At 40.4% G+C, this 25795-nt stretch overlaps 1 protein-coding gene across 7 annotated transcripts in view; it reads left to right on the top strand.

The window, feature by feature from the left end:
• Window positions 1-25795, top strand: part of DNAH11 (dynein axonemal heavy chain 11) — a 324054-nt gene that overhangs the window by 142224 nt on the left and 156035 nt on the right. For 4 of the 7 annotated variants that reach the window (XM_056519699.1, XM_056519698.1, XM_056519697.1 and 1 more), the window contains 11 exons: window positions 1558-1689; window positions 3738-3911; window positions 5706-5910; window positions 7404-7569; window positions 10054-10156; window positions 10340-10579; window positions 11465-11626; window positions 12902-13095; window positions 16066-16228; window positions 20784-20907; window positions 22406-22548. In XM_056519699.1, the coding sequence (XP_056375674.1) occupies window positions 1558-1689; window positions 3738-3911; window positions 5706-5910; window positions 7404-7569; window positions 10054-10156; window positions 10340-10579; window positions 11465-11626; window positions 12902-13095; window positions 16066-16228; window positions 20784-20907; window positions 22406-22548 (1806 nt within the window). Of the gene's footprint in view, window positions 1-1557; window positions 1690-3737; window positions 3912-5221; window positions 5264-5403; window positions 5426-5484; window positions 5600-5705; window positions 5911-7403; window positions 7570-10053; window positions 10157-10339; window positions 10580-11464; window positions 11627-12901; window positions 13096-16065; window positions 16229-20783; window positions 20908-22405; window positions 22549-25795 lie in introns of those variants that run through there. The other 3 variants (XM_056519702.1, XM_056519703.1, XM_056519701.1) reach the window with 3 other exon arrangements.

The raw sequence follows: 25795 nt of genomic DNA, 5'->3' as shown, positions 1-25795 counted from the left end.
ACTTCTATTAAAAAATCTTAATCCTTCCAATAGTTATTAGCTTCTGAAGATTTCTGTCTAACTGCTCAATGATGATGTCACGTCCCGGGAGCTGTGCATGATGGGAGAATATCCCATAGGAACTGCACAGCTCCCGGCACATGAGTCATCAGAGAGCAGTTAGACAGAAAACAACAACTCAACTTCAGAAGCTAATAACTATTGGAAGGATTAAGATTTTTTAATAGAAGTAATTTACAAATCTGTTTAACTTTCCGGAGCCAGTTGATATATAAAAAAAAGTTTTGGCCTGGAATACCCCTTTAACCCCTTAACGACGCAGGACGTATATTTACGTCCTGCGCCGGCTCCCGCTATATGAAGCGGGATCGCGGCGATGTGCGGTATTAACCCTTTAGAAGCGGCGGTCAAAGCTGACCGCCGCTTCTAAAGTGAAAGTGACCCAGCTGCTCAGTCGGGCTGTTCCGGACCGCCGCGGTGAAATCGTGGCATCCCGAACAGCTTGCAGGACACCGGGAGGGCCTTTACCTGCCTCCTCGGTGTCCGATCGGCGAATGACTGCTCCGTGCCTGAGATCCAGGCAGGAGCAGTCAAGTGCCGATAACACTGATCACAGGCGTGTTAATACATGCCTGTGATCAGGATGAGAGATCAGTGTGTGCAGTGTTATAGGTCCTTATGGGACCTATAACACTGCAAAAAAAAAGTTAAAAAAAAAGTGTTAATAAAGGTCATTTAACCCCTTCCCTAATAAAAGTTTGAATCACCCCCCTTTTCCCATAAAAAAAATAAAACAGTGTAAAAAATAAATAAATAAACATATGTGGTATCGCCGCATGCGTAAATGTCTGAACTATAAAAATATATCATTAATTAAACCGCACGGTCAATGGCGTACGCGCAAAAAAATTCAAAAGTCAAAAAAGCGCATTTTTGGTCACTTTTTATACCATTAAAAAATGAATAAAAGTGATCAAAAAGTCTGATCAAAACAAAAATCATACCGATAAAAACTTCAGATCACGGCGCAAAAAAATGAGTCCTAATACCGCCCTGTACGTGGAAAAATAAAAAAGTTATAGGGGTCAGAAGATGACATTTTTAAACGTATAAATTTTCCTGCATGTAGTTATGATTTTTTCCAGAAGTGCGACAAAATCAAACCTATATAAGTAGGGTATCATTTTAACCGCATGGACCTACAGAATAATTATAAGGTGTATTTTTTACCGAAATATGCACTGCGTAGAAACGTAAGCCCCCAAAAGTTACAAAATGGCGTTTTTTCTTCGATTTTGTCGCACAATGATTTTTTTTCCGTTTCTCCGTGCATTTTTGGGTAAAATGACTAATGTCACTGCAAAGTAGAATTGGTGACGCAAAAAATAAGCCATAATATGGATTTTTAGGTGGAAAATTGAAAGGGTTATGATTTTTAAAAGGTAAGCAGGAAAAAACGAGAGTGCAAAAACTGAAAAATCCTGAGTTCTTAAGGGGTTAAACAAGTTAATGCAGTTTTACATACTGTGAATTCACTGTATCATTCATTTATTCCAGACACTGTGTTCTCTTCTTGACTGTCTACTGACCCCAGAGAATGTCCCCCCTGACTCATCCAGAGATCTGTACGAGTTATATTTTGTCTTTGCCTGTATCTGGGCTTTTGGTGGGGCTCTACACAAAGACCAGGTTTGTTGTGACACTTTGATTGATGATTTATTTATTTGTATGCATTTTAAATGACAGAAAATTGCTTTGTCATATATTTAACAGTGCATTGGAAGGCTTAGCATATTAAAAAGGTTGTGAGGGTGAAATATGCATGCACATACCATGAAAGATCTTTATTTCTGCCTGTCACCCTGTAATTTTCTTTCATTATTTTTCTTTTCTTCCACACTCTTGTAATTGCTCAGTCCTTTTGTGTATTTTCTTTCTTGATATTCCCATCTTTGTTCATCTTAAGGTTATCAGAGATGAAATGTGGGAACTACGTGTGTAAAGCAATAGTGTGCCGATAATCATCAGTGCCGGCCTTGATAGTAAATTAGTTTACAATTCTAAACCCTATATTCCATAAACTGGAACAAGTGAAAGAAAGTGCAACTTACCACCATGTAAATGCTGTTTTTGAAGCTTACACACATATTTTCGGAAAAATGCCTTTGCTGTTTTTGAGAAGAATGTGGATCCAGCAGGAAGTAGAAGTATTTTTTTTTATATTTTTTATTTCTTTTGAATCTGCATTGAAAAAGTGTTCCCCCCCCCCCCCCCCCCCCCCCCCCCAAAAAAAGCACTGTATGAAATCACCCTTGCAGTACCCGGCAGTAATTCCATTGGTAACATTTCATTTCTACTGTGTATTTTCACACCACCATACCCTTAGAATTTGTTCACACATACTATTATTTGCAGCATGAAAAACCACAGCAAGTATAGCATCTGTGAACAAACCTTGGGGTGTGTTTCCACTTTCAGGTTTTCTTCTGAAATTCCTTACACATAGAAAAGAAGCATTTAACCCATTGAGTTTGCCCAATATTCTGAATACTATCAATAGCCCCCCGCCCTATCTTATATGAAGGATAGCCTTATGCCTATCCCATACATGCTTAAACCCCTTCACTGTATTTGCAGCGACCACCTCTGCAGGAAGGCTATTTCATGTGTGACACACTAGTACTTTGTACAGTATTCAGGGTGTATAGATCCTGTATGTAACACCCAAGTTTTGTGGAAGTCACAGGGTGATAAAGTATAATTGTCAGTTTGTGATGCCAGGGCACCTTTAACCTACACAGTCCAAGGTTTAGATAGCTTTTCCTGGGCCATTCGTGGGGTAATGTATACACCGATTCAAGGTTACGGATAGCTATCTTTACTTTGCTGGAAGTAGCAGATCTTAAACAATACAGTCTCTGGTGCAGAGGGGTGGGCAGACTGGAACCAAGGGAGCCTGCTTGCTGGGAGTTGTAGTTGCTGTTGAATGCAGCTTTAAGATTATTAGCAGCACACGCACATGCTGATTTGAGAGTTAATTTGACAGACTGACTGAAGTAGAGATTTTCCCTAAGAGCTTTGCTTACCACCAGGCTTTGACAATTCACCTGAGCGTTGCGTCTTTTCCTGAGATTTGGCATGGCTGTGGAATTTAGTAGACTTCTTCTTCCTAGGCTTCTCCTCAGCTTGCTAGCTGGAGAACACTTTCCTTCACTCTGACTCTGACTGGACTCACTCTCCTCCCCCCCCCCCCCCCCTACACTACATAAGAGCTAGGTTTGGGGGTCCTCCAGTGGGGCATCAGTGTCACCTGGTCACTCTGTGTCCCAAGGACACATCAAAAGGTTTTTTTTTTACTGACAGTGCTAATTTAATTTAGCATATCAGTTATGGTAAATGATAAAGTATGATATGATATGATAAAGTAGCATAAAAGCAACAAACAGAACATTTCAAGGAGGACAGTGATGTGTTGTAGGTATTATATACCCCGTAAAGTGTACTTAATTGATTCTATGGGTATATTAAAGGGGAATTCCAGTACTTAACTTCCTCCAATCAGGGGGGGGGGGGGGGGGGGCCCAAGTAGTTAGTCCCCCCGTGATCAGACACTTACCCCTATCCTGTGGATGGGGATAAGACATTAAGTACTAGAGTCTCCCTTTAAGACATGACTGAGCATTTGCTTCTTATGAAGAGTTTTATTTTCTATTTTTATTTCAATTGTTTTGTTTTAGTTAATAGACTACAGGGCTGAATTTAGTCAGTGGTGGATCAGAGAAATGAAAGCCGTAAAATTTCCAGGCCAAGGAACAGTTTTCGATTTTTTTTTGGATAACAAGGCCAGAAAGTTCATCCCTTGGAGTGAAAAAGTTCCCAAATTTGATATGGACCCTGAGACCCCTCTACAGGTACATTGTATTGTCATTGAGGAATATATATTTTTCCCCCTATTTTGTGCTATTGCTAACTGAAAATGGTTGTAGACAGGTAGCAATGAGGATGGGGTATATGGAAGCAGAAGGTCGCTTGTTATTTATTTTCAATGACATGTATTATATCTTTAGAATAACCTGTATCATGCAATGCCATGATTAAAGAATACTAAAAAGAATATGATGCTTGATAACTCTCTAGTTACCATATATAAAGGGCTTCATTCAGTAACAAACACCATTTTCAATCTGTTTTATCATATATTTTGGTTTATTTTGCTAATACTTTTCTTCGGACTGACTGGGTTGTGTTCACAGGAATGCACACTAAGGCTTTGTATAGATTAGCGTCATGGCGTCCATTCTTAAGGGTATATTACTGCATGTCGGATTTAATCTGAGAAATATTTATGTGAAGATCTCTCAGCAAAAATCCAAGGCCATGTAAGGACTAGCCCCATTGTCATTCAATGAGACTACATTGGCTCTTCCATGTGGAATCCATGGAAATTAAGTAACATTCTACTTATTTCTGTGGCTGCATTTTTCCATAGTGGTGCCAAAAATCGATTGCATGTCAATTTTCCATTACACGTGACCAGGCTTGTTAAGACATCATTTAAATGCAAGGGATGCAGATTCTCATTGTATTTGCTAAATCTGACGTGTGAACAAGGCCTAATGGAACCATAAGAGCTTTGACTGATCTGTTTTGAAATAGATCCTGATGGCTCATATTAACTTATAATCAGTTTACCAGTGTTTTTGTTTTCATGACAGCAAAAATAGCACTACTGTTATTAAAAGCAGCTGTAAGACAAAATCAGCAGAGACTAGTGCAGTGTGAACAATGTGAATAGCGCTTAGAGACATGTCAAAAGTTTTGATTGCTCAGGGTCTGGGTGCTGAGATAACCCTGCCAATCGATAGAAGAAGCCAGGATAAGCCTTTAGCTGAGATCTTCTTTCGATGTCTCTCTCTTTTCTTTAGGAGAAGGATTCTATGGTAAGTCTATAGAGCCCATCTCCTGGTGCAAGGCTGGGAGAGAAGTGCTCGGCCATCGTGTTCTTGCAATCAGTGGGGTTTGAACACCTAGACCATGACTGATTTGAAACTATCAAAAGTTTTCTGAAATGATAGTAACACTTTAAAGTGCAACTGTCACCTCCATTCAATGTACATAGTGGCAGGCACCAACCGTTAGGGCATAATGTGATGTAACAGGTGGTACCATCCTTTAAGCAGCCCACAGTCTGTAAACCTATATAGATGAAGAAGATCCAGGGTTCAAATTCTTCGTGCACCGGGACTTTGCTGCAGTGCCGACCGTTCGCTTATATTCATTGTATACCTATATAACGACTGTCTTGTACTTTGGCCAAACAGTTCTTGGAGCTGGCCGAGTCACAGCGGCCTGTCTCCTCCCCCCCCCCCCCCCCCCCTGACCTGAACGATTGATGTACGGGACTCTGCGCTGGGAACAGGTCAAGGTGGGAGGCCGGGTAGAGGCGTGTCGCTGTGTTTAAGACAGCCATGATATAAGAATATAAGCTGTGGACTACGTAAAGAAATGTCTATAAGATGTCTATGACATTGCATTATGTCCTAACTGTTGGTGACTGCACCTCTGTACCTCATACGGCGGTGACAGTTGCACTTTAACCGTGAGCTGAAATGGCACAATAGGAACATTATTATATATTAAGCTGTTATAGTACATTAACCAAAGCAGTAGTTTCAAAATGCTATTCTTTGTTTGATTTATTGCAGGCAGTTTTTGTCCATACTTCTGAGACTACATGCCTTGGATATTTCACTGATCTACTTATAAAGAAGTCAAAACCAGTCATGCTGGTTGGCAGCGCAGGAGTGGGCAAGACTGTATTTCTGAATGACAGACTATCATACATGCATGATCAGTGCATGATATCCAAAGTTCCGTTCAACTATTATACAACATCAGCTGCTTTGCAAAGTAAGATTGCTATATTCTGGAAATCCTCCACTTTTATACAATACAAGTGACATGGCACAGAGAAGTCACTGGGACCCACCCTGATCACTTGGAGCCCAGTTACCAGCTGGCCTTATGACTCAGATTTCTCTTGAAAACTGCTGCATTTCAGAAATAATGAGTGTCTATAAGACTGGCTGAGCTGCTTGTATCACAGTCTGCCCTCACCTCCTAGCCCCTCCTTGATTAAAATGCTGAGCCCGGTACGGCTGGGTTCACACCAAGTTTTTCAAATACGGTTACCGTATACGGTTTTCCGCTAAAAAACGTATGGCAAAAACCATATGCAACCATATACAACCGTATGACTCCAAATTAAAACATATACGGTTTTTCCCCGTACGGTTCCATCCGTTTGCATTAGTTTTTGCCAACGGTTTTGCTATTTTGTTGGAATTAGTTTTCCAGCAATTTAATAAAGTTACTATTGTTCTATTGAAATTCCAATCTGCGCATGTGTCAACTCCAAAACCGGATTAGAAAAACCATGTGCAACCGTATTCTGAAATTCTGTGTACGGTTCTCATAGACAACAATGTTAAAAGAACCGCATACGGTTCGCATACGGTTTTCCAACCGGAGGCAAAAACGTGGTCGACAGCGTTTTCGCCTACGGTTGAAAAATCGGCAAAACCGTATCCGAGGCAAAACTGATGCAACCGTACACAACATTTGGAATACGGTTTACAATGCATTCTCTATGCATACGGTTTCGGATACGGTCATATACGTTTTTTTCCGGAAAACCGTATACGGTTACCGTATTTGAAAAACGTGGTGTGAACCCAGCCTAACTCAGTCACTGAGGGCCTGGAGGGTGAGGGCGAGCAAGGGGGAGTGCCAGGCTTTGACACTGGAACAGTTGATTTCTGCCTCCTTGACACTTAAATGAAATAAAAAGGCAAGTTTATGAGTTTGGCAACCACCATCAGCGCTGGGAAGAATACAGATTACTTGTATACCCTAATAGCTATCCAGCCCAACTCTCAAAATGTATATGAAGAAATGAATCCACTTTAGATTCTGTGTGTATATGTCTATGGTTTATATTACCTTAACTTGACAATTTTCTTGCTAGATAAGCAGATTTGGGCCAAAGGACCTATTTGTTGTCCTCCTTTTAATTTTAGCTTTTGAGTCTTTTACTTTTGCAAGGAAGTTATTTATAAAGAGTGTAATAATGACCAATATTCATACTGCCTTACATCCTATGTGCATTATTGGGTTATAAAGATACGTCATAAATAAATTTTAGCATTAAAATCTCTAACCTTTCTTTCTTAATCTAAAGCTAGCCATTTTTTTCCTGAGAGGATTCTGGTGATATAGATCAATTCTATCTGCTCGATATTAATGGCCTTTTACAAATGTATATGGTTATCTCAGAATCCAAGGGTCACATACCTTACCCATGTAAAGCTGCACTATTTATGGGGGATCTTACTATTTTACAGGGATTCTTGAGAAGTCTCTGGAGAAGAAAGCAGGGCGTAACTATGGCCCTATTGGAAACAAAAAATTGGTGTATTTTATTGATGACTTAAATATGCCTGAAGTAGACAAGTATGGAACTGTCCAACCGCATGCCCTGATCAGACAGCACCTAGATTATGGCCATTGGTAAAGTCTTAACTTGTTTCTTCAGGGGGATTTACAGTTTCCCCAAATCTATATATATAAAACTCAATGTATGTATGTATGAATGTATGGATGTATTTTCCACAAAAACCTCCAAACAGCTAAAGATATTAACATGAAACTTAGCACACATGTTATTTACATGTCAACAACAAACATAGGTTAGGTAATTTAACCCTTACTCACCCTTATTTGCCAGGGGCGGAGTTTATGTTTAAAGTCCCATACAAGTCAATGGGAAATATATGTTACTGCCTAACTTCCAAACGGCTGGAGATATTTCGATAATACTTGGTCACATGTTACTTATATGTCCACTTAAAATATGGGATAGTTAATTTAACCCTTAACTACCCCCATTTGTGAGTGTCGGGGTTTTTGTTTAAAGTCCCATGCAAATCAATGGGAAATGTATGTTCTCACATAACTTCTGTACGGCTGGAGATATTTCAATACCTGGTACACATATAACGGGTCAGGATAGGCGGACGGGATGGGAGGTCAAGATAGGAGGACGGGATGGTCGGGATATGAGGACGGGATATGAGGACGGGATAGGAGGACCGGGATAGGAGGTCGGGATAGGAGGTCAAGATAGGAGGACTGGGATAGGAGGACTGGGATAGGAGGTCAGAATAGGAGGTCGGGATAGGAGGACGGGATAGAAGGTTGGAATATGAGGATGGGATATGAGGTCGAGATTTGATGACGGGATTGGAGGTCGGGATATGAGGACAGGATATGGGGTTGGGATATGACAACAATATATGAGGAGGGGATATGAAGTCAAAAGCTTCCTCCTTTTGTTTAATTTCCTCCCCAACAAGGATTAGAAAGGAAAAACCGGGAAATGCCGGGTATTAAGCTAGTAAAGTAATAAATTAAAAGTGGTACAGTTTTTTTAATACTCTTACTTTATACTTAGATGTTGTCTTTCATTTACTTAAAAGTTTTGTCTGGAAATTTAAAAATGTGTATATAGCTTGGGGTGGGTTAAAAAAATAAAAAATAAATAAATAACAACCAATATTCACTTTTCCTAGATATCTCCCATAGCTGCACAATGATGCTCCCAATGCCCCATTGTTACCGCTTCTTCCTAATAATAACTCAGCAGGTACTTCCCCCACTACCCAATCACAGTGATTGAGTGAGTAGGCACTTCTGGCTGAGGCAACACATCAGGAAGAGGAAATTTGAGGTGAAGACTGGGCATTGGGAGTCAGAGTGACAGCTGTGGATTACCACATGAAATCCATGTCAAAAACTGATTTCAATGTGATTTGGATTTTACATAGTTTCCTATGTGGATTCTGCTTTGCAATCTGATTAGAGTCAATCTTACTGAGAGAGCAGGTGACAATGTTGTTGTGCTGTGGCCTTCTCATTGCTTTATGCAGTTTGTTTAGAGCTGTGTAAATGACTAGCAATGTATACACTTTGCTCATCACTGTGACGCCCTACACAAACAGCATGGAGTACCATGAAAACTCTGTAAGTGGACCAGATACTCCTGTCAAAATCTGACCGTAAACCCTGCTCTACTTACTGAACATTAAGGCAGAATTCTGACTACGTTTGTACCCTTTCTATTTCCGTCCAATGAATTAAAGGGGTACTCCGCCTCTAGACATGTTATCCCCTATCCAAAAGAATAGGGGATAAGATGTCAGATCGCGGGGGTCCCACCGTTGGGGACCCCTGGGATCTCGGCTGCAGTACCCACCTGTTGCGGCATCCGGAAACGTTGGAGGCTTCGGCTCCCTACCACAGTGACGTGAGATCGTGACGTCATGACTCCGCCCCGTGTGATGTCACACCCCGCCCCTCAATGCAAGTCTATGGGAGGAGGCGTGACAGCCATCACGTCCCCTCCCATAGACTTGCATTTAGGGGGTCGGGCCATGACATCACACGCGGGCGGAGTCGGGATGTCACGATCTTACGTCACCGTGGTCGGGAGGCGTTAGGATGAGAGCCTCCAGCGCTGCAGGTTGGTCCTGCAGCCGAGATCCCGGGGGTCCCCAGCGGCTGACATCTTATCCCCTATCCTTTCGATAGGGGATAAGATGTCTAGGGCGGAGTACCCCTTTAAATCTCTTTCATGTGATAAACTGATAACAATTACAGGACAGATTACATTGTAGATTCTGGTAGTTTGCTGTAAAAGTGCGTGTAGGTTTTTTTCCACATTGCACTACTGGTAAATGTATGGTTAACCTTATCAGCACTGTGTCTTGCACACATGCCTCTATTGTGATCAGCACATTACCAGGGTATATTTCCAACCCCTTGAAGTAAATAGGGAAGGATTCTTTTAAAGGATTACAAACAGAGATCTTGAAAATTGTGAAGAACTAATATAAAACATAAATTGTATAACTTTTTATTATACAAAAAAATCTTTTATGCGGAAACAGTAAAATTATGTTCAGTGTATTTAAATAAGGTCTTCTGTTACTGCAGGTATGAACGGCAAAAAATGACCCTTAAAGAAGTTCACAATTGTCAATATGTAGCTTGTATGAATCCAACTGCAGGAAGCTTTACTATCAATCAGCGGTTACAGGTAATGACAGAATGTTGCTTTCTACATCATCAGTTTTCCATTTATCTGTATGGTATAACACTGTATATCACATTTACATTGCTTTATTGTTTAGCATAGAGTAGAAATTGTTCATTTTTATATACAAACTGTTGTTGACTAATTCTCCATTATATTATGGGTTTCATGTTTTCCTACTTTTAGAGACATTTTGTTGTTTTCGCTGTAAGTTTCCCTTCAAATGATGCCCTAGAAGGTATCTTTGCCAAGATCCTTAGTTTTCACTTCCAGCAACACTCGTTCCATCCATCAATTCTGCGAACTGGACCAACTGTGATACAGGCTGCAATGGGGCTTAGCCAGAAAATGGTGCAGAATTTTCTTCCAACTGCTATCAAATTTCATTATATTTTTAACCTGAGAGATATCGCCAATATTTTTCAGGTATGTCTGGTGTCTCTGAAACATGAGACATTACTTACTTTTTCACTTTCACTGGCTCATATTAGAGCAGAGGGTACCAGACACGATTGTATTGAGGGAAGGAACTTTAAAAATGTATTTAAAAGAAAAGTGTGTGTGTGTATGTTTGTGTGTGTGTGTATATATATATATATATATATATATATATATATATATATACATATATATATATATATATATATATACAGGAATGTACTTCAGGGATTGCTATATTTTCCCAAGGTACCTGTTGTATGTGGATACCAGGTTAGCAAATATTTCATCCAGAGAAAGGTAGGTAAGATCAGGGTAAGGCTGGGTTCACACTACGTTTTGTCCCATACGGGAGCGCATACGGCAGGGGGGAGCTAAAAGCTCGCGCTCCCGTATGTCACCGTATGCGCTCCCGTATGTCATTCATTTCAATGAGCCGACCGGAGTGAAACGTTCGGTCCGGTCGGCTCATTTTTGCGCCGTATGCGCTTTGACAACCGGACCTAAAACTGTGGTTTCACTCCGGTCGGCTCATTGAAATGAATGACATACGGGAGCGCATACGGTGACATACGGGAGCGCAAGCTTTTAGCTCCCCCCTGCCGTATGCGCTCCCGTATGGGACAAAACGTAGTGTGAACCCAGCCTAATTCAGATAATATACTTCGCTTGCTAGGCACATTCTTGTTATTAGGCCTGGATTTTTTTTTATAGAATGAAAGGAAGTTTTGGTAGTGGGACCTTTAATCCCCTTCATGGGCCACTCGGCACAGGCGCTGAACACAGATTGTCACTGGGCTTTAAGTCGGTCTGCTAGTGAGGCTGCGAAGGCACTTATAAATCTGTGACACTTTTTATGCTTTTCTGTTTTAGGGAATTTTGTTTGCTACTCCAGATTGTCTAAAGCAACCAAGTGATCTGGTTCAGCTTTGGCTTCATGAGTCATCTCGGGTGTATGGAGATAAGTTGGTAGAAGCCAAAGACTCAGAATTATTTCAGAAGATTCTTCTTGATACGGCCAGAAAGTACTTTGAAGTAAGGTTCTGCATGCTCCGACATCTAAGTACTATTACTTGATATTTTGTAAAGGGCATTGTTCTGTGCACATTTATCTTTAGTATTTCTGGTCTTCAATTGAGGAGGTCCAGCTGTTTACTTCTAGTTTGATCATGTTGTATAAGCAGCTTTGGTTAAATAATTATATCGGAAATATATTTACTGAATGCCATTGGTCCATGATAGTGCCAGCAGCCTATGTGGAAAACATGCCACCTTGCCAAGAGACAGGAAATCTCAGCTATAATGAGCGCTTCCTGGTTAATTGAGAAAAACTGTACTTCTTTACAGGTTTTGATCAAGTAGTCACCAATATCTTTACCAAGGTCCTAGTGTCTGCGTGCCATATTTATTTTGCCTAGATAATCACACCTTTTCTTTTATGCACTCAATATCAATTTAAGCTTAAAAGCACTTTGCTCTTAGAAGTTCTTATAGGAGTGAGGGCTTGAAAAGCAGGGCTTTGTGCAGGCCCCTGGCTTGTCAATTATTCAGATGTGTGAGCCGGGGGCATGTCATAGAGCTTCAGTTTACAGAGCCCTGCTTGTCCTCAGTGTACAGAGCCCTGCTTGTCCTCAGTGTACAGAGCCCTGCTTGTCCTCAGTGTACAGAGCCCTGCTTGTCCTCAGTGTACAGAGCCCTGCTTGTCCTCAGTGTACAGAGCCCTGCTTGTCCTCAGTGTACAGAGCCCTGCTTGTCCTCAGTGTACAGAGCCCTGCTTGTCCTCAGTGTACAGAGCCCTGCTTGTCCTCAGTGTACAGAGCCCTGCTTGTCCTCAGTGTACAGAGCCCTGCTTGTCCTCAGTGTACAGAGCCCTGCTTTTCCTCAGTGTACAGAGCCCTGCTTGTCCACCCTCACTTCCTGTATATGGACTCCTCAGAGACAAACAGGCAATAGCTGCAGGGACAAAAATATAGACATTTTTTAACCATGTATCTTACAAATATACATATAATGGTATTATCTACATTATCTAAATCATTTTTGTTAACAACAGGTAATTTTTTTTTTAAAACATAGAATTTCCTAACATAGATAACAGTGCAATACTCTGGTAATGGTCCGAATGTTCCTATTAAAATCAATGAGAGCTTTAAAAGCCAATATGAAAATCCTTACTAAAATACACACAATGAATTCTGTGCAGATCTTTAGGTAGAACTTTAAAGTGCCAAATTTACCTGTGTGAACAAGCCCTTTAACAAGGGGAATTAACTGTGGTCATTGACTAAATTGCTCTTTTATTCATACTAGGGTATAGAAGACCATGTCTTCTTAAGGCAGCCACTTATATTTTGCCATTTTACAAATGGCATCGGAGCTCCTGCTTATTTGCCAGTTCAAGGATGGGATTACCTCAGAAAAACACTGGTCGAAGCCCTTGACAGCTACAATGAGCTCAATGCAGCCATGAATCTTGTTTTGTTTGAAGATGCAATGCAACACATGTAAGTATCTTAAACTCCTGAGTCAGGTATTTGCATATTTTGGCATACAGCCATGGCCTTAATTGTTGGCAACCCTGAAATTTTCAAGAAAATGAAGTATTTCTCACAGAAAAGGATTGCAGTAACACATGTTTTGCTATACACATGTTTATTCCCTTTGTGTGTACTGGAACTAAACCAAAAAGGGAGGAAAAAAAGCAAATTGGACATAATGTCACACCAGACTCCAAAATGGGCCTATTGGCACCCTTAACTTAATATTTGGTTGCACACCCTTTGGGAAACTGAATCAGTGGCTTCCTTTAACCATCAATAAGCTTCTTGCACCTCTCAGCTGGAATGTTGGACCACTCTTCCTTTGCAAACTGTTCCAGATCTCTCTAATTGGAAGGCGCCTTTTCCCAACAGCAATTTTAAGATCTCTCCACAGGTGTTCAATGGGATTTAGATCTGGAGTCATTGCTGGTCACTTCAGAACACTCCAGTGCTTTGTTGTCATCCATTTCTGGTGCTTTTTGACATATGTTTGGGGTCATTGTCCTGCTGGAAGACCCAAGATCTCTGACGCAAACCCAGCTTTCTGACACTGGGCTGTAAAATGTGACCCAAAATCCATTGGTAATCCTCAGATTTCATGATGCCTTGCACACATTCAAGGCACCCAGTGCCAGAGGCAGAAAAACAACCACAAAACATCATTGAACCTCCACCATATTTCACTGTAGGTACTGTGTTCTTTTCTTTGTAGGCCTCATTCCATTTTCGGTAAACAGTAGAATGATGGGCTTTACCAAAAAGCTCTATCTTGGTCTCATCTGTCCACAAGATGTTTTCCCAGAAGGATTTTGGCTTATTCAAGTTCATTTTGGCAAAATGTAGTCTTGCTTTTTTATGTCTCTGTGTCAGCAGTGGGGTCCTCCTTGGTCTCGTGCCATATGGTTTAATTTCATTTAAATGTCGACGGATAGTTCGCACTGACACTGATGGTGCCTGAGCCTGCAGGACAGCTTGAATATCTTTGGAACTTGTTTGGGGCTGCTTATCCACCATCCGGACTATACTGCATTCATCCTTTCATAAATTTTTCTCTTCCGTCCATGGCCAGGGAGATTAGCTACAGTGCCATGGGTTGCAAACTTCTTGATAATGTGCACTGTGGACAAAGGCAAATCTAGATCTCTGGAGATGGACTTGTAGCCTTGAGATTTTTGATATTTTTCCACAATTTCGGTTCTCAAGTCCTCAGACAGTTCTCTTCTCCTCTTTCTGTTGTCCATGCTTAGTGTGGCACACAGAGACACACAATGCAAAGACTAAGTGAACTTCTCTCATTTTTATCTGCTTTCAGGTATGATTTTTAGATTGCCCACACCTGTTACTTGCCCCAGGGGAGTTTAAAGGAGCATCACATGCTTGAAACAATCTTATTTTTCCACAATTTTGAAAGGGTGCCAATAATTCTGTCCAGCCCATTTTTGGAGTTTGGTGTGATATTATGTCCAATTTCCTTTTTTTCCTCCCTTTTTTGGTTTAGTTCCAATACACACAAAGGGAATAAACATGTGTATAGAAAATATGTGTTACAGCAATCCTTTTCTGTGAGAAATACTTCATTGTCTTGAAAAAATTCAGGGGTGCCAAGATTTACAGCCATGACTGTATCATATAATATAATTAAACACAAAAAGAATAAACTACACCAAATAGGTATATATTGTACTCTGTTTTTCATGATATGTACTAGGTGCTAGGGGTCTATGAGTCGTAAATCAGTATAGCTCCATAGACTATTTTATGCAAAAGAAGAGAAAAAAAACTCAAACAAAGAGCAATTGCTACTGATAAATATACAAAATTTTATTGTTATATCCAAAATGTTAAAAAGCGTCACACATTTGTGACTAATTTCAATAAGGATAAAATACCAGGTGTGTATGTATAAAGCAATACAAAATGAGATGTCTCAGATACAACCGGAACCTCACTTACCCATAATGGAAGCCTGGGACGGTGGTTACATGCTTCCATTATGGGTAAGTGAGGTTCATTCCACTATTCATTATTGATATACTTTGGGCCCATTCTCTATATTAATCATGTGATATAGCAGTTAGCTTCTTATTACTACTGGGGCCCTTTCTGGACCCCTGGTTACTTCTTATTGAATAGGAGCCATATTACATCATTTCCTGACCTCACTATATATACATCCATTGTGATTATTACTTTTACTGTACCTGATCCACCTACGTGTTTTCCGGTTGTATCTGAGACATCTCATTTTGTATTGCTTTATACATACACACCTGGTATTTTATCCTTATTGAAATTAGTCACAAATGTGTGACGCTTTTTAACATTTTGGATATAACAATAAAATTTTGTATATTTATCAGTAGCAATTGCTCTTTGTTTGAGTTTTTTTTCTCTTCTTTTGCATATCATATAATATAAGTAGAGCAAATTTTCATGGGTTCCCTATTGAAGGCAATGGAAACCCTGGCAGCAAAACTTGGAGAGCACTGTGACCCTTTGTGTTCTACTTGTTGGTGAGGATTCCTATTATTTAGCTAGACTCTGACTATCTACCTATTGTATTTAAAACACTTATAATTTGAGTAAAAATAGGTCAACAAATAAAAAAAAACAAAAAAACGTTTTACCCACTAAGATCAATTTTTCCCAATGTAGTATAGTATTCAGACAGGTACGCTCTCCCTAGCCAAAATAGTGCAAAAATAAAAATAAAAATGTGCCATTTAGCCAATAGGAGTAAACAGAGAATTCACTGGACACACATTTTGAGTCAGATGTATTTATGAGTTGAGTGCTTTCCCACCCTCCTTACAGTGATTGATGGGCCGCTGTCTATCACTGATTTTATTAGTATTGCTTGATGAGTCTTTACATGGCCTTAATTTATCATATACTGTAATATTACTGCTTCATGGCCTTTTTTCTTACTTTCAGCTGTCGTATTAGCCGCATTCTGGAGGCTCCTCGTGGTTATGCTCTACTGATTGGAGTTGGTGGCAGTGGTAAACAGAGTCTGTCTAAATTGGCGGCGTACATCAGCTCTCTTGAAGTGTTTCAAATCACTTTGAAAAATGGATATGGGATTCAAGATCTAAAAGTAAGACTGTTTATGAGATTGGCTCTAAACTCAAGAAAATAATTCTCAATTTATGCATTTAAAAAAATAAATATATCTACCAAAGTATATGAGCAAGTTAAAAAGAATCAAGACTGAGGTTGCTTTTGGTGAAACCCATGAATAGTATAGAACCTGATCCCTAATGTTTTTGCACTCTGATAAAGACTATCCAGCTTATCTTTAGATACATAGGTGGAATGGTCTTTATTTCTCTGCAGCTATATATTGAATAGTTTTTATGCGCTAACTCTTCTAGCAAAAATTAAAAACTTGAAAGACAGGAAAACTTAAAGTGCAATGGTCACCTAGAATAGGCCTGTGAAGTTGCCCAGAGAATTATCAAAACCTGTGCAAAGAATAAAATGATGCTGTTAACCAGAGCAACTTATCACATTGATTCTTTAAGGTCTCTGAAAACTTAAAGAAGCGATCTGATTGGTTGCTATGGGCAACTGTACCACTCTTCCTCTACACAGGTTTCGATAAGTCTCCCCAATAATACAGTAGGGCTCCACAAGCCTATTCTAGGCCTACCTTTGCTGAAAAAGAAGGCTGCAGTTTATTGTATACTGTACGCAATAAACAGCTTTGTAATCCCTCTGGGAGTTGGCCAGGCAGTCGGAGAGGTGGGTCCCAGGGTCCACTATTCTCCTGTGCTGCCCCGCCTTTCTTTGGCCACATCGTACATCACTCCGTTGGCCCACGGCAGCCCTGTGTCAATAAACAGCACAATGTAGCTGAAGAGAGGCTACATTGTGCTGTTTATTGACAGCACAAAAAATTACACGGGCCTGCCAAAGGCCAACAGAGTGAAATAGCCCGGAGAGGTAGTGTAGTCAAGGAGCATAGCGGACCCTGGGCCCCACCACCAGGACTGTCCGGGCGACTTCTGGATCGGATTACAAAGCTGTTTATTGTAAATATACAGCAGCCTTCTTTTTCAGTAAAGGTATGCCTAGAATAGGCTTGTGAAGCCCTATTGCACTGTATATGCAGCTTAACCCCTTTACACAATATCAGGTACATGTATGTGATGATTATGGATAACTTCCCGCCAGACGCTGTAACATTTAATTTAGCTCAGCTGTGCTGCACAGCCGAGCCCTCCTTAAACCGGCCAGGGACCAATCGCAGCGGTTTCCGGCCGCCGATCGCTGCTATTGGTCCGTCAGTACAGACGGCCAATAGCAGGGATCTGGTGGGAGTCTCCTGCTTCCCCCTCTCCTCAGTTGCTTCACTGTGTGAAGCGATCGGTGGTGAGGGGGGCCCCATTGGAGGAGGCCACCCGTGAGCACTGAGGATCGGAGCTGCATTAGGATCCTGGGTTAACGCTATAGACGCTGCGGTCACTGTGACCGCAGTGTCTATTAGGGTTACAGAGGGAGGAAGCTCCCTCTGTCACCGATCCACGCTCTGCAAAGTGAAAGCAGAGTGCTGATGGTTGCCATGGGGCCTGACACTGGCCTCCATTGTCATGGCAACATGAGCGATCAGTTACAGCTCACAGAATACGGTGACTAACATGATTTAAAAAAAGGTTTTATGCCATAAATGAACTAAAATATATAAAAATATATATTTTTTAATTTGGTATCGCTGTAATAATATCAACCTTCAGTGTAACGTTAACATGTCATTTATACTGCATGACGAACGACCAGAAAAAAAAAAAAAACAACAACTGCGGAATAGATTTTTAAATTTATACCACCTCATAAAAAATGAAATAAAAAACGATCAGTGTCACATGTACCCCAGAATGGTACCAATGAAAGCGTCAACTTGTCTCCCAAAAATATTTTTGCACCCCAAGGCACCTCTAATTTTATATGATGCCAACAAAATATTCTAAACTAAAAGGATGCCGAAAAATCGTGAGAGACACGTAGCGCATAAATGCCACATATGGGATATTTCTAAGTACTTCAGAATTCAGGGAATAAATTTTGGGTTGTATTTCTTTGTCAACACCTACTGTGTTACAGAAAAAAATGGATTAAAATGAAAAATCTGCAAAAAAATTATCATTTTAAATTCTGCCTCCACTTTGGTTTTATTTCTGTGAAACACCTAAAGGGTTAATAAACTTCTTTAACATCATTCTGACTATTTTAAGGGGTGCAATTTTAAAATGGGGTGATTTATGGGGTATCTAACATACAGGCCCCTCAATTCCACTTCAGAACTAAACTGGTCCCTGAAAAATCAGATTTTGCTATTTTCTTGAAAATCTGGAAAATTGATGCTACACTTATAAAACTGTGCTTGTGATTCAGCAGAGAGCTATGTGTTCCAAAAAGAAAAGAATTTCCTCTGTAGTATTCAGCAGCTAATAAGTACTGGAAGGATTAAGATTTTTTAATAGAAGTAATTTATAAATCTGTACAAAAAAGAAAGTTGCAACAGCACTCTAGGTCAAAAAATGGAGGCTCTTAGCGCACTTTTTGATCAAAATGTGTCCCCCCCCCATCCACCACGCGGTGGTGGCCTCATGTCGGATGGGACCCTAACATGATAACTCACCTCTGCTGTGCATATAGCCTCTGACTGTGTGACATGTTGGATCAGCCATTGACTAAACCACCTCCAGTCTGAAAGGGGTGGGGTGCACGGCTTTTGACCTAGAGCACTGTTGCAACTTTCTTTTTTGTACATTTTGTATTTGCCACAGCAGCGGGCACCTGTTTATTAGGTTGTTGTGCTGGCTATTTTTCCTTTTGTTTTTACTTTGTAAGTTGGGGGGTGTGGCAACCTCTTTAGCCGTGCACCCCACCCCTCTCAGACTGGAGGTGGTTTAGTCAATGGCTGATCCAACATGTCACACAGTCAGAGGCTATATGCACAGTAGAGGCGAGTTAACATGTTAGGGTCCCATCTGATATGAGGCCACCTCCGCGTGGTGGATGGGGGGACACATTTTGATCAAAAAGTGCGTTAAGAGCCTCCATTTTTTTGACCTAGAGTGCTGTTGCAACTTTCTTTTTTGTACATTAGGTTGTTGTGCTGGCTATTTTTCCTTTTGTTTTTAATTTATGAATCTGTTTAACTTTCAGGCACCAGTTGATTTAAAAAAAAAAAGTTTTCCACCAGAGTACCCCTTTAAATGTTTGTTACCCTAAAAGCTCAATTGGTGATCTGAGACTGAATGTCATATGGTCACCAAAATTATCCACACCAACACAGAGACCATAATGAACAAGAATACGTGCAAATAAAAATATATATTTTATTGGAATAAAAAAATTATAAAAACATATAAAACACATACAGCAGAGGTACAACAGAATACTCAAGCAGAAGAGTGGAGTATGGGGGCACAAATATATATTATGCAGTCATATAAAAAAAATGGGGGGGGGGGGCATACAATAAACATATATATAGAAACATGAAGTCCCAGAGTACAAGAGAAAATATAAATGTGCAAAAAAATAGTAATAGATCTTCAGATGAATAGTAATGTTAAATGGTACTGCCACACATGAATAACAATGGGACAAATGGCAAAATCACAGACCATAGACAGCACCAATAGGACTCCAAAAGAAAAGCAGGGTTGCTGGGAATCATGAACCCTAAAAGATTATGCCTCTTACCTCCTACCTCAAACGCGTTTTCGCAATACAGCTTCGTCAGTCTTAAATGTTTACATAATTTGCCATAGACATTTGAGTTGAGGCAGTTCCTCTTGTGCTGGTGCATACACAGTATAATATGGAGCACACAAGGTGCAATATGTATACAGATTTGCCTCTGTGGATGCAAGGTTGGAGCAAAGCCATGTGACTGTGACATGCTGGGCCTGCCTCCAAACCTTACTGCACACACAGGGCTGTTACTGAGAAGCCCTGTGTGTCTGCTCCTAGCAAAAAATTTGCAGCTTATTTCCCGCTGTGCAGCGTATTTCTTGCAGCATATTTCTTGTACCTAATATGTTGAATAAATACTCCCTGGTCAAAGTAAAACTTTATTAGCAAACTATGTTATAAACATTGTTGCAAATTAGGCAATCCTCTATATTTTATATGGTCCTTTCAATTCTAAAGTGTATGTCAGCACTTGTTTATAATGTTAGTAAGTTATTCCTTTATTGTCTGTATGGTGGAACCAGTTATTGCAGGTGCTTAAATGGACATTATTTGTCTTTTTCCTGGTTTTATTGCCATTTTTGTACGAATGCACTTGCCTCATAGATCATGCTGAGACTCCGTTTTATAACAGCTGGAACACCAAATTTGTCTAATTTTGTTAAAGACTAGCAACACCTAGCTGGCCATAGGTCATGTACTCTTGTAGGCTCAAAATGCAGAAAGCTATTCTTCATTCATTAACAGGAGATTTGGCTCTGGTTCTTCTCTTTTAATGCAGTAATGACTCAGAGAGTTTCTTTTATTTAGTACAAGTTACATTGATGAATACAGCAAGAAAACACGTTGACAACCTAACACAACCTTAAAATCATAGAAGCTTTTGTTTTTATACTTGCATCAACATATCCACCAAGTAAAAAATCACTGCCTCCTTCCCTTTACAGGTTGATCTTGCCAATTTGTATATCAGGGCAGGAGCCAAGAACATGCCCACTGTGTTTTTGCTGACAGATGCCCATGTTCCAGATGAGCGCTTTCTTGTTCTGATTAATGACTTGTTGGCATCAGGTGATTACAATAACACATTTCTTGAAAGATTTTTTCCCATTGATAAATTGTCTCTGGTTACTATGAACTTTCAGGAAAGGAAACTCCACTAACACCATTCTTATAAGGCACTTAAAGGGCTTTTCCAGTTAAAGAAAACTGTATTTAAATCAGATAATCACCCCAAGATACATAACTTACCAATAAAGCAGTCTTAAGCATGCTCTTGCGCAATTTACCCCTGTCAGGAAGTTGTATAGTTCCTTCATTTTCATTGTGGTATTGTCTCCAGCAGGGGCGGACACAGACAGCAGAGGGCCCCTGTGCAAAGAATGTGTCTGGGTCCCCCTCCTCATATGTCATTTGTTCAGGAACCTCCCCCCCTTCATATGTCACTTACTCAGGTAGACCCCCATATGTCACTTGCTCAGGGGGCCCCCACCCATATCAGTTGCTCAGGAGGACCCCCCAATATCAGTTGTTAATTATTAAGGCCTTCCCCCCCCCATATTCCTCAGCTCATTCAGCCCCCCCCCCCCCCACACACACTTTAGGTACCATAGTTTCCTCACATTAGGTACCATAGTTTCCCCACTTCGGTAGAATAGTTTCCCCACATTAGGTAGCATAGTTTCCCCACATTAGGTAGCATAGTTTCTTCTCATTAGGTAGCAGGTTCCCCACATAAAGGTAACAGTTTCCCCACATTAGGTAGCATAGCCTCTCCCCCCAGACACACACACACACACACAGAGACACACACACACACAGAGACACACTTACCTGGCCTACACAGCGCTTCTCTACACGGCGGTGGCCTGACGAGTGACGTCACTGACGTCCTCCTGCGCAGGTCTGCGGAGGGACGTCACTTGCCCGACCTCCCTTGTCAGACCCGGGTCTGCCCGCTGCGCTATTATGCGCCGTGGCCGCTTTAGAACAGTGAACAGCCCATGCTCACTGTTTGTCATGTGAGGGGGCCCTCAAACACTGGGCCCCTGTGCAGCTGAACCGTCTGCACAGGTGTATGTCCGCCCCTGTTCTCCAGTTCCTTGAGTCCTTCCTTTCCCCAGTTATGACGCAACATCCGCTGCTGTCTCAGGAGGTGTGGTTGGATCTTTTCTCTGAGCTCAAGCCCCGCCCCTGAGTGATGTTACCACTTCTGACCAGCCCTTACACCTTACATCACCATTTCATTGTAATATACACATTTACAAACCTAAAAATGATTCTAATCATTATTTGTAAATGGAAATTAAGCTATTTTCACATTTTATATGTATACTCTTCAAGAGGGCCATTGCTTAAAAAAAAAAGATGATAGTACCTGCCTAAAAGAGGGAAATTCTCCCTCATGGTTGTACTTATAGAAATTTAGATTTTCAGAAAGATTTATTAAATAGCTGATTGTTTGCTGCTGGTGGGAAAATAGTTTTTATAAAGGGGACTTATAATTTAAAGTTCTGATGATCTCCATTTACGAAACCTGGTGATACATATAGAAATATTTCTTCTTCAGGAGAGGTCCCTGACCTGTTCAGTGAAGAAGAATTGGACACCATTGTATCTGGAATTCGAAATGAGGTGCGAGGACTTGGATTGGAGGACTCAAAAGAAAATTGCTGGAAGTTCTTCCTGGAGAGAGTTCGGCTTCAGCTTAAGGTAAGACTGGGATTTGCATTTAATAAGTCACAGTTGATGCATTTACTGTGACTTATTAGGTACCACACCTTCAACAAACTTTGCATAAATCAGTACTACAAGTGAATAGTAGACACTTTGTTATCTATTTTATTAGATAAAAATGCTACTTTCTCCTCCTGTAATCACTTACCCCTGTCCCCGCCACCTCCTGAGCATTACATTACAATTCACTGTAAAGTTTATCTTGAGAGATGTAATGGATCCTCTCACTGAGGGATCAGATTACAAGCTTTCCGTAGAAGGGAAGGAGGAGAAGGAATAAGTTGTTGGAAAGAAACATAGGCAAAAAGAGACACACAGACATAGCTGCAGAACCTAATAAGAATTATAGCTCACTCCAGTTCTGAAATAACATCTGGCACTGCTTCGTAATGTCTTCCATGCTGCTTATGCTTTTGAGGAGATGCTAAGGGCTCATTCACAAAAGCGGATTAATTTGCGTGTTTGAAAGGGGGCATAGGGTACGGCAGTTTTTCTGCAGAGCAAAATCTGCTGCGGATAGCCGCGGAGAGCCTGTTCCCTTTCAAACACATACTGGGAAACACGCAAATAAATCTGCTCGTGTGAACAAGCCCTAATAGAGGAGAAGGATCCCCTCTAGTTTTCACCCACTCAGTAGCTGAGGTTAGAGACAATTGCCTGCAGAAGGCAAAATTGCTGAACAATGCCAGAAACAAGTCAAATGATGACCAGAAATAGTAGAAAATCCAAGGGGGGTAATCCAGCTCCACGTAATCCAGTTAAAATTCAAATCTTTAATAGAACTTAACATATTAAAATAGCGTAACACATAACACAAAAAAGAAAATGGTGCTCAAGTGAGTTAAAACCCCACACACCAATGCGTTTCAAACTCTACGGTTCTTAATTATGGCTCGTCTGACCGTTTGTAGAACCAGACTATATATATACCATTATCTTGCACCAAGATAAGCATCAGAATGCCCTGAGGCTTGTCTTGGTGCAAGACAATGGTGTATATATAGTCTGCTGTTACATACGGTCAGATGAGCCATGATTAAGAACCATAGAGTTTGAAATGCATTGGCGTGTGGGGTTTTAACTCACATGAACACCATTTTCTTTTTTGTGTTATGTGTTACGCTATTTAAGTATGAAGTTCTATTAAAGATTTGAATTTTAACTGGATTACATGGAGCTTGGATTTTCTACTAACGTGTACTGAGGATGTAGCTCAGCATTATCCATCCGTGCTCCCTGCCATGAAGTGGCCTTGGACTATTCAATCTGCTGTATGGTGAGCTGGTGCTTTTTTGTCTATTTTTGACCAGAAATAGTTCTACTCCTCCTGTATACACAAACAAAACAGCTTGTTCTGAAAAGTCACTAGATAAGACAGGTACTTTTTATAACAAATACAGGTAAGACGAATTAACCTGGCACTGCTGATGGAGGGTTACGATTAAGCCTAGGATCACAGCTAATACTTGATAGAGAACGGTGTGGTGCTATAACCATATACAGTTCAATTCAATGCAGACTTTGTCCAGTAGAAATGAACAGGCCAGCACTCACCAAGTTCTACTTTTATTGAGATATACTCACATACAAATACAGGACGGGAGACGGTGCAAAAGTGCGGGGGGTACCACCAAGCTACAGCACTGTTTTGCTCCTTGCAGAGCTTCAACGGGCCTGTATTTGTATGTGAGTATATCTCAATTAAAGAAGAAAGAAGAACTTGGTGAGTGCTGGCTTTTTCATTTCTACTGGACAAAGTTTACTTTTTATAACAACCCTATATAATGTATATCTTGCACACTTAAACAATTGGCATAAGATATATACTTGCAAATGACTTATCTATAACTGCAATACCATCCATAGTAGCAAAGTAAAGTTACCACAAGCCTGGGCAGTGATCAACCCTTAAGACCTGTAAATACCCTAATAAAGAAATTCAGAAAATTCATTTAGTTCATGAATCATATGGTCACAGTATCATATCCTGCATTGTGTGCAGGTGGCAATCTGACATTGTAAGCAGCCGCATACCTTGATTTATGAATGCGTGTAATTTTATCTCAAGTTGGAAAGTGTCTCTTAATCCTGTGTAGTTGATATATCAAAACGCCTCACGTAAAGGATCAGCCTGATGAATCAGTGTCTTAGAGTAACACAGGATTAAGTGTTCAATTTGTCAGGAACTGAGGCAGCTGAGGTTGTGTTTCTACTTGTCATCAATGTCTCTTAATAGCAGAAAATATAATGAATACACCACACGGGACCTCTTCTGCATGTAGATCACAATTATCGGAAGACCAATGAACACAGTAAATAAATGTGATAGCAAAGGGTCTGCATACTTACGTCCATGCAAAATTATAGTTTTTTTCCTTTTAAATAAATAAGCAAAAATGTCTAACATTCTGTTTTACCATAATTTTTAATTATTTTTTATTTTAGCACAATGCTGCACCATGACAAAATGAAAAAAATGTAAGGGTCTAAATGTATTATATTTGCCCCCATCAACCCCATCTACCCATCTACCTGTCAAGGAATGACAGGTAGATGGGTGGCCACAAAGGAGATTACTGCAGACTTTACAAAAAGAATAACCTCTAAACAGTTAACCCAGAGCCCTGGTCTTGCTTATGGCCAAGATGGGATGATTGTGGCAACAACGTCATTGTGTCTGTGCGATCAAAACAGTGGGAGTTTGGCTGAAATACATACACACATATATACCAGCCATACCACCGCTTCTTGAGCGACCACCTAGGCAATGCGCTCTCTACAAGTGGAGGTAAAAAAGCAATAATATCAAGAGTAGGAGGCATATTTGTTAAAAGAATGTATTTGCTAAAATATTTAACTTGACATACCCTACAAGTTTAACTATGTTATTTAAGATAGAAATACCCCTCTAGGAAAATTGGGAATGCTATATTTTAAGATAGAAATACCCCTCTAGGAAAATTCCCTCTTCCTTTAAAAATGTATACAAAAAATGTTTACAGCAAGGAAACAGTTACTCATTAATATTTCACACTGCAGAGCACAAGCATATCATTGGCAGGACTAATATGCTGCATATAAAGATTTAAAGAGAATCTGATAAGCAGGGTTACCAACAATAACCCAAATAGAAATGTAGATATTGTGGTTGATCCTAATGCTGCTTACCGGGCCAAAATCAGTGCAGCTATTCCAGATATATTAGACTGGTTTTCTTATAGGT

Source organism: Hyla sarda, chromosome 5 (assembly GCF_029499605.1).
Source record: "Hyla sarda isolate aHylSar1 chromosome 5, aHylSar1.hap1, whole genome shotgun sequence".
NCBI classification, from domain to species: Eukaryota; Metazoa; Chordata; class Amphibia; order Anura; family Hylidae; genus Hyla; species Hyla sarda.
Note: the sequence above shows the minus strand (reverse complement) of the source record. Positions and strands in the feature narration are given on the sequence as shown.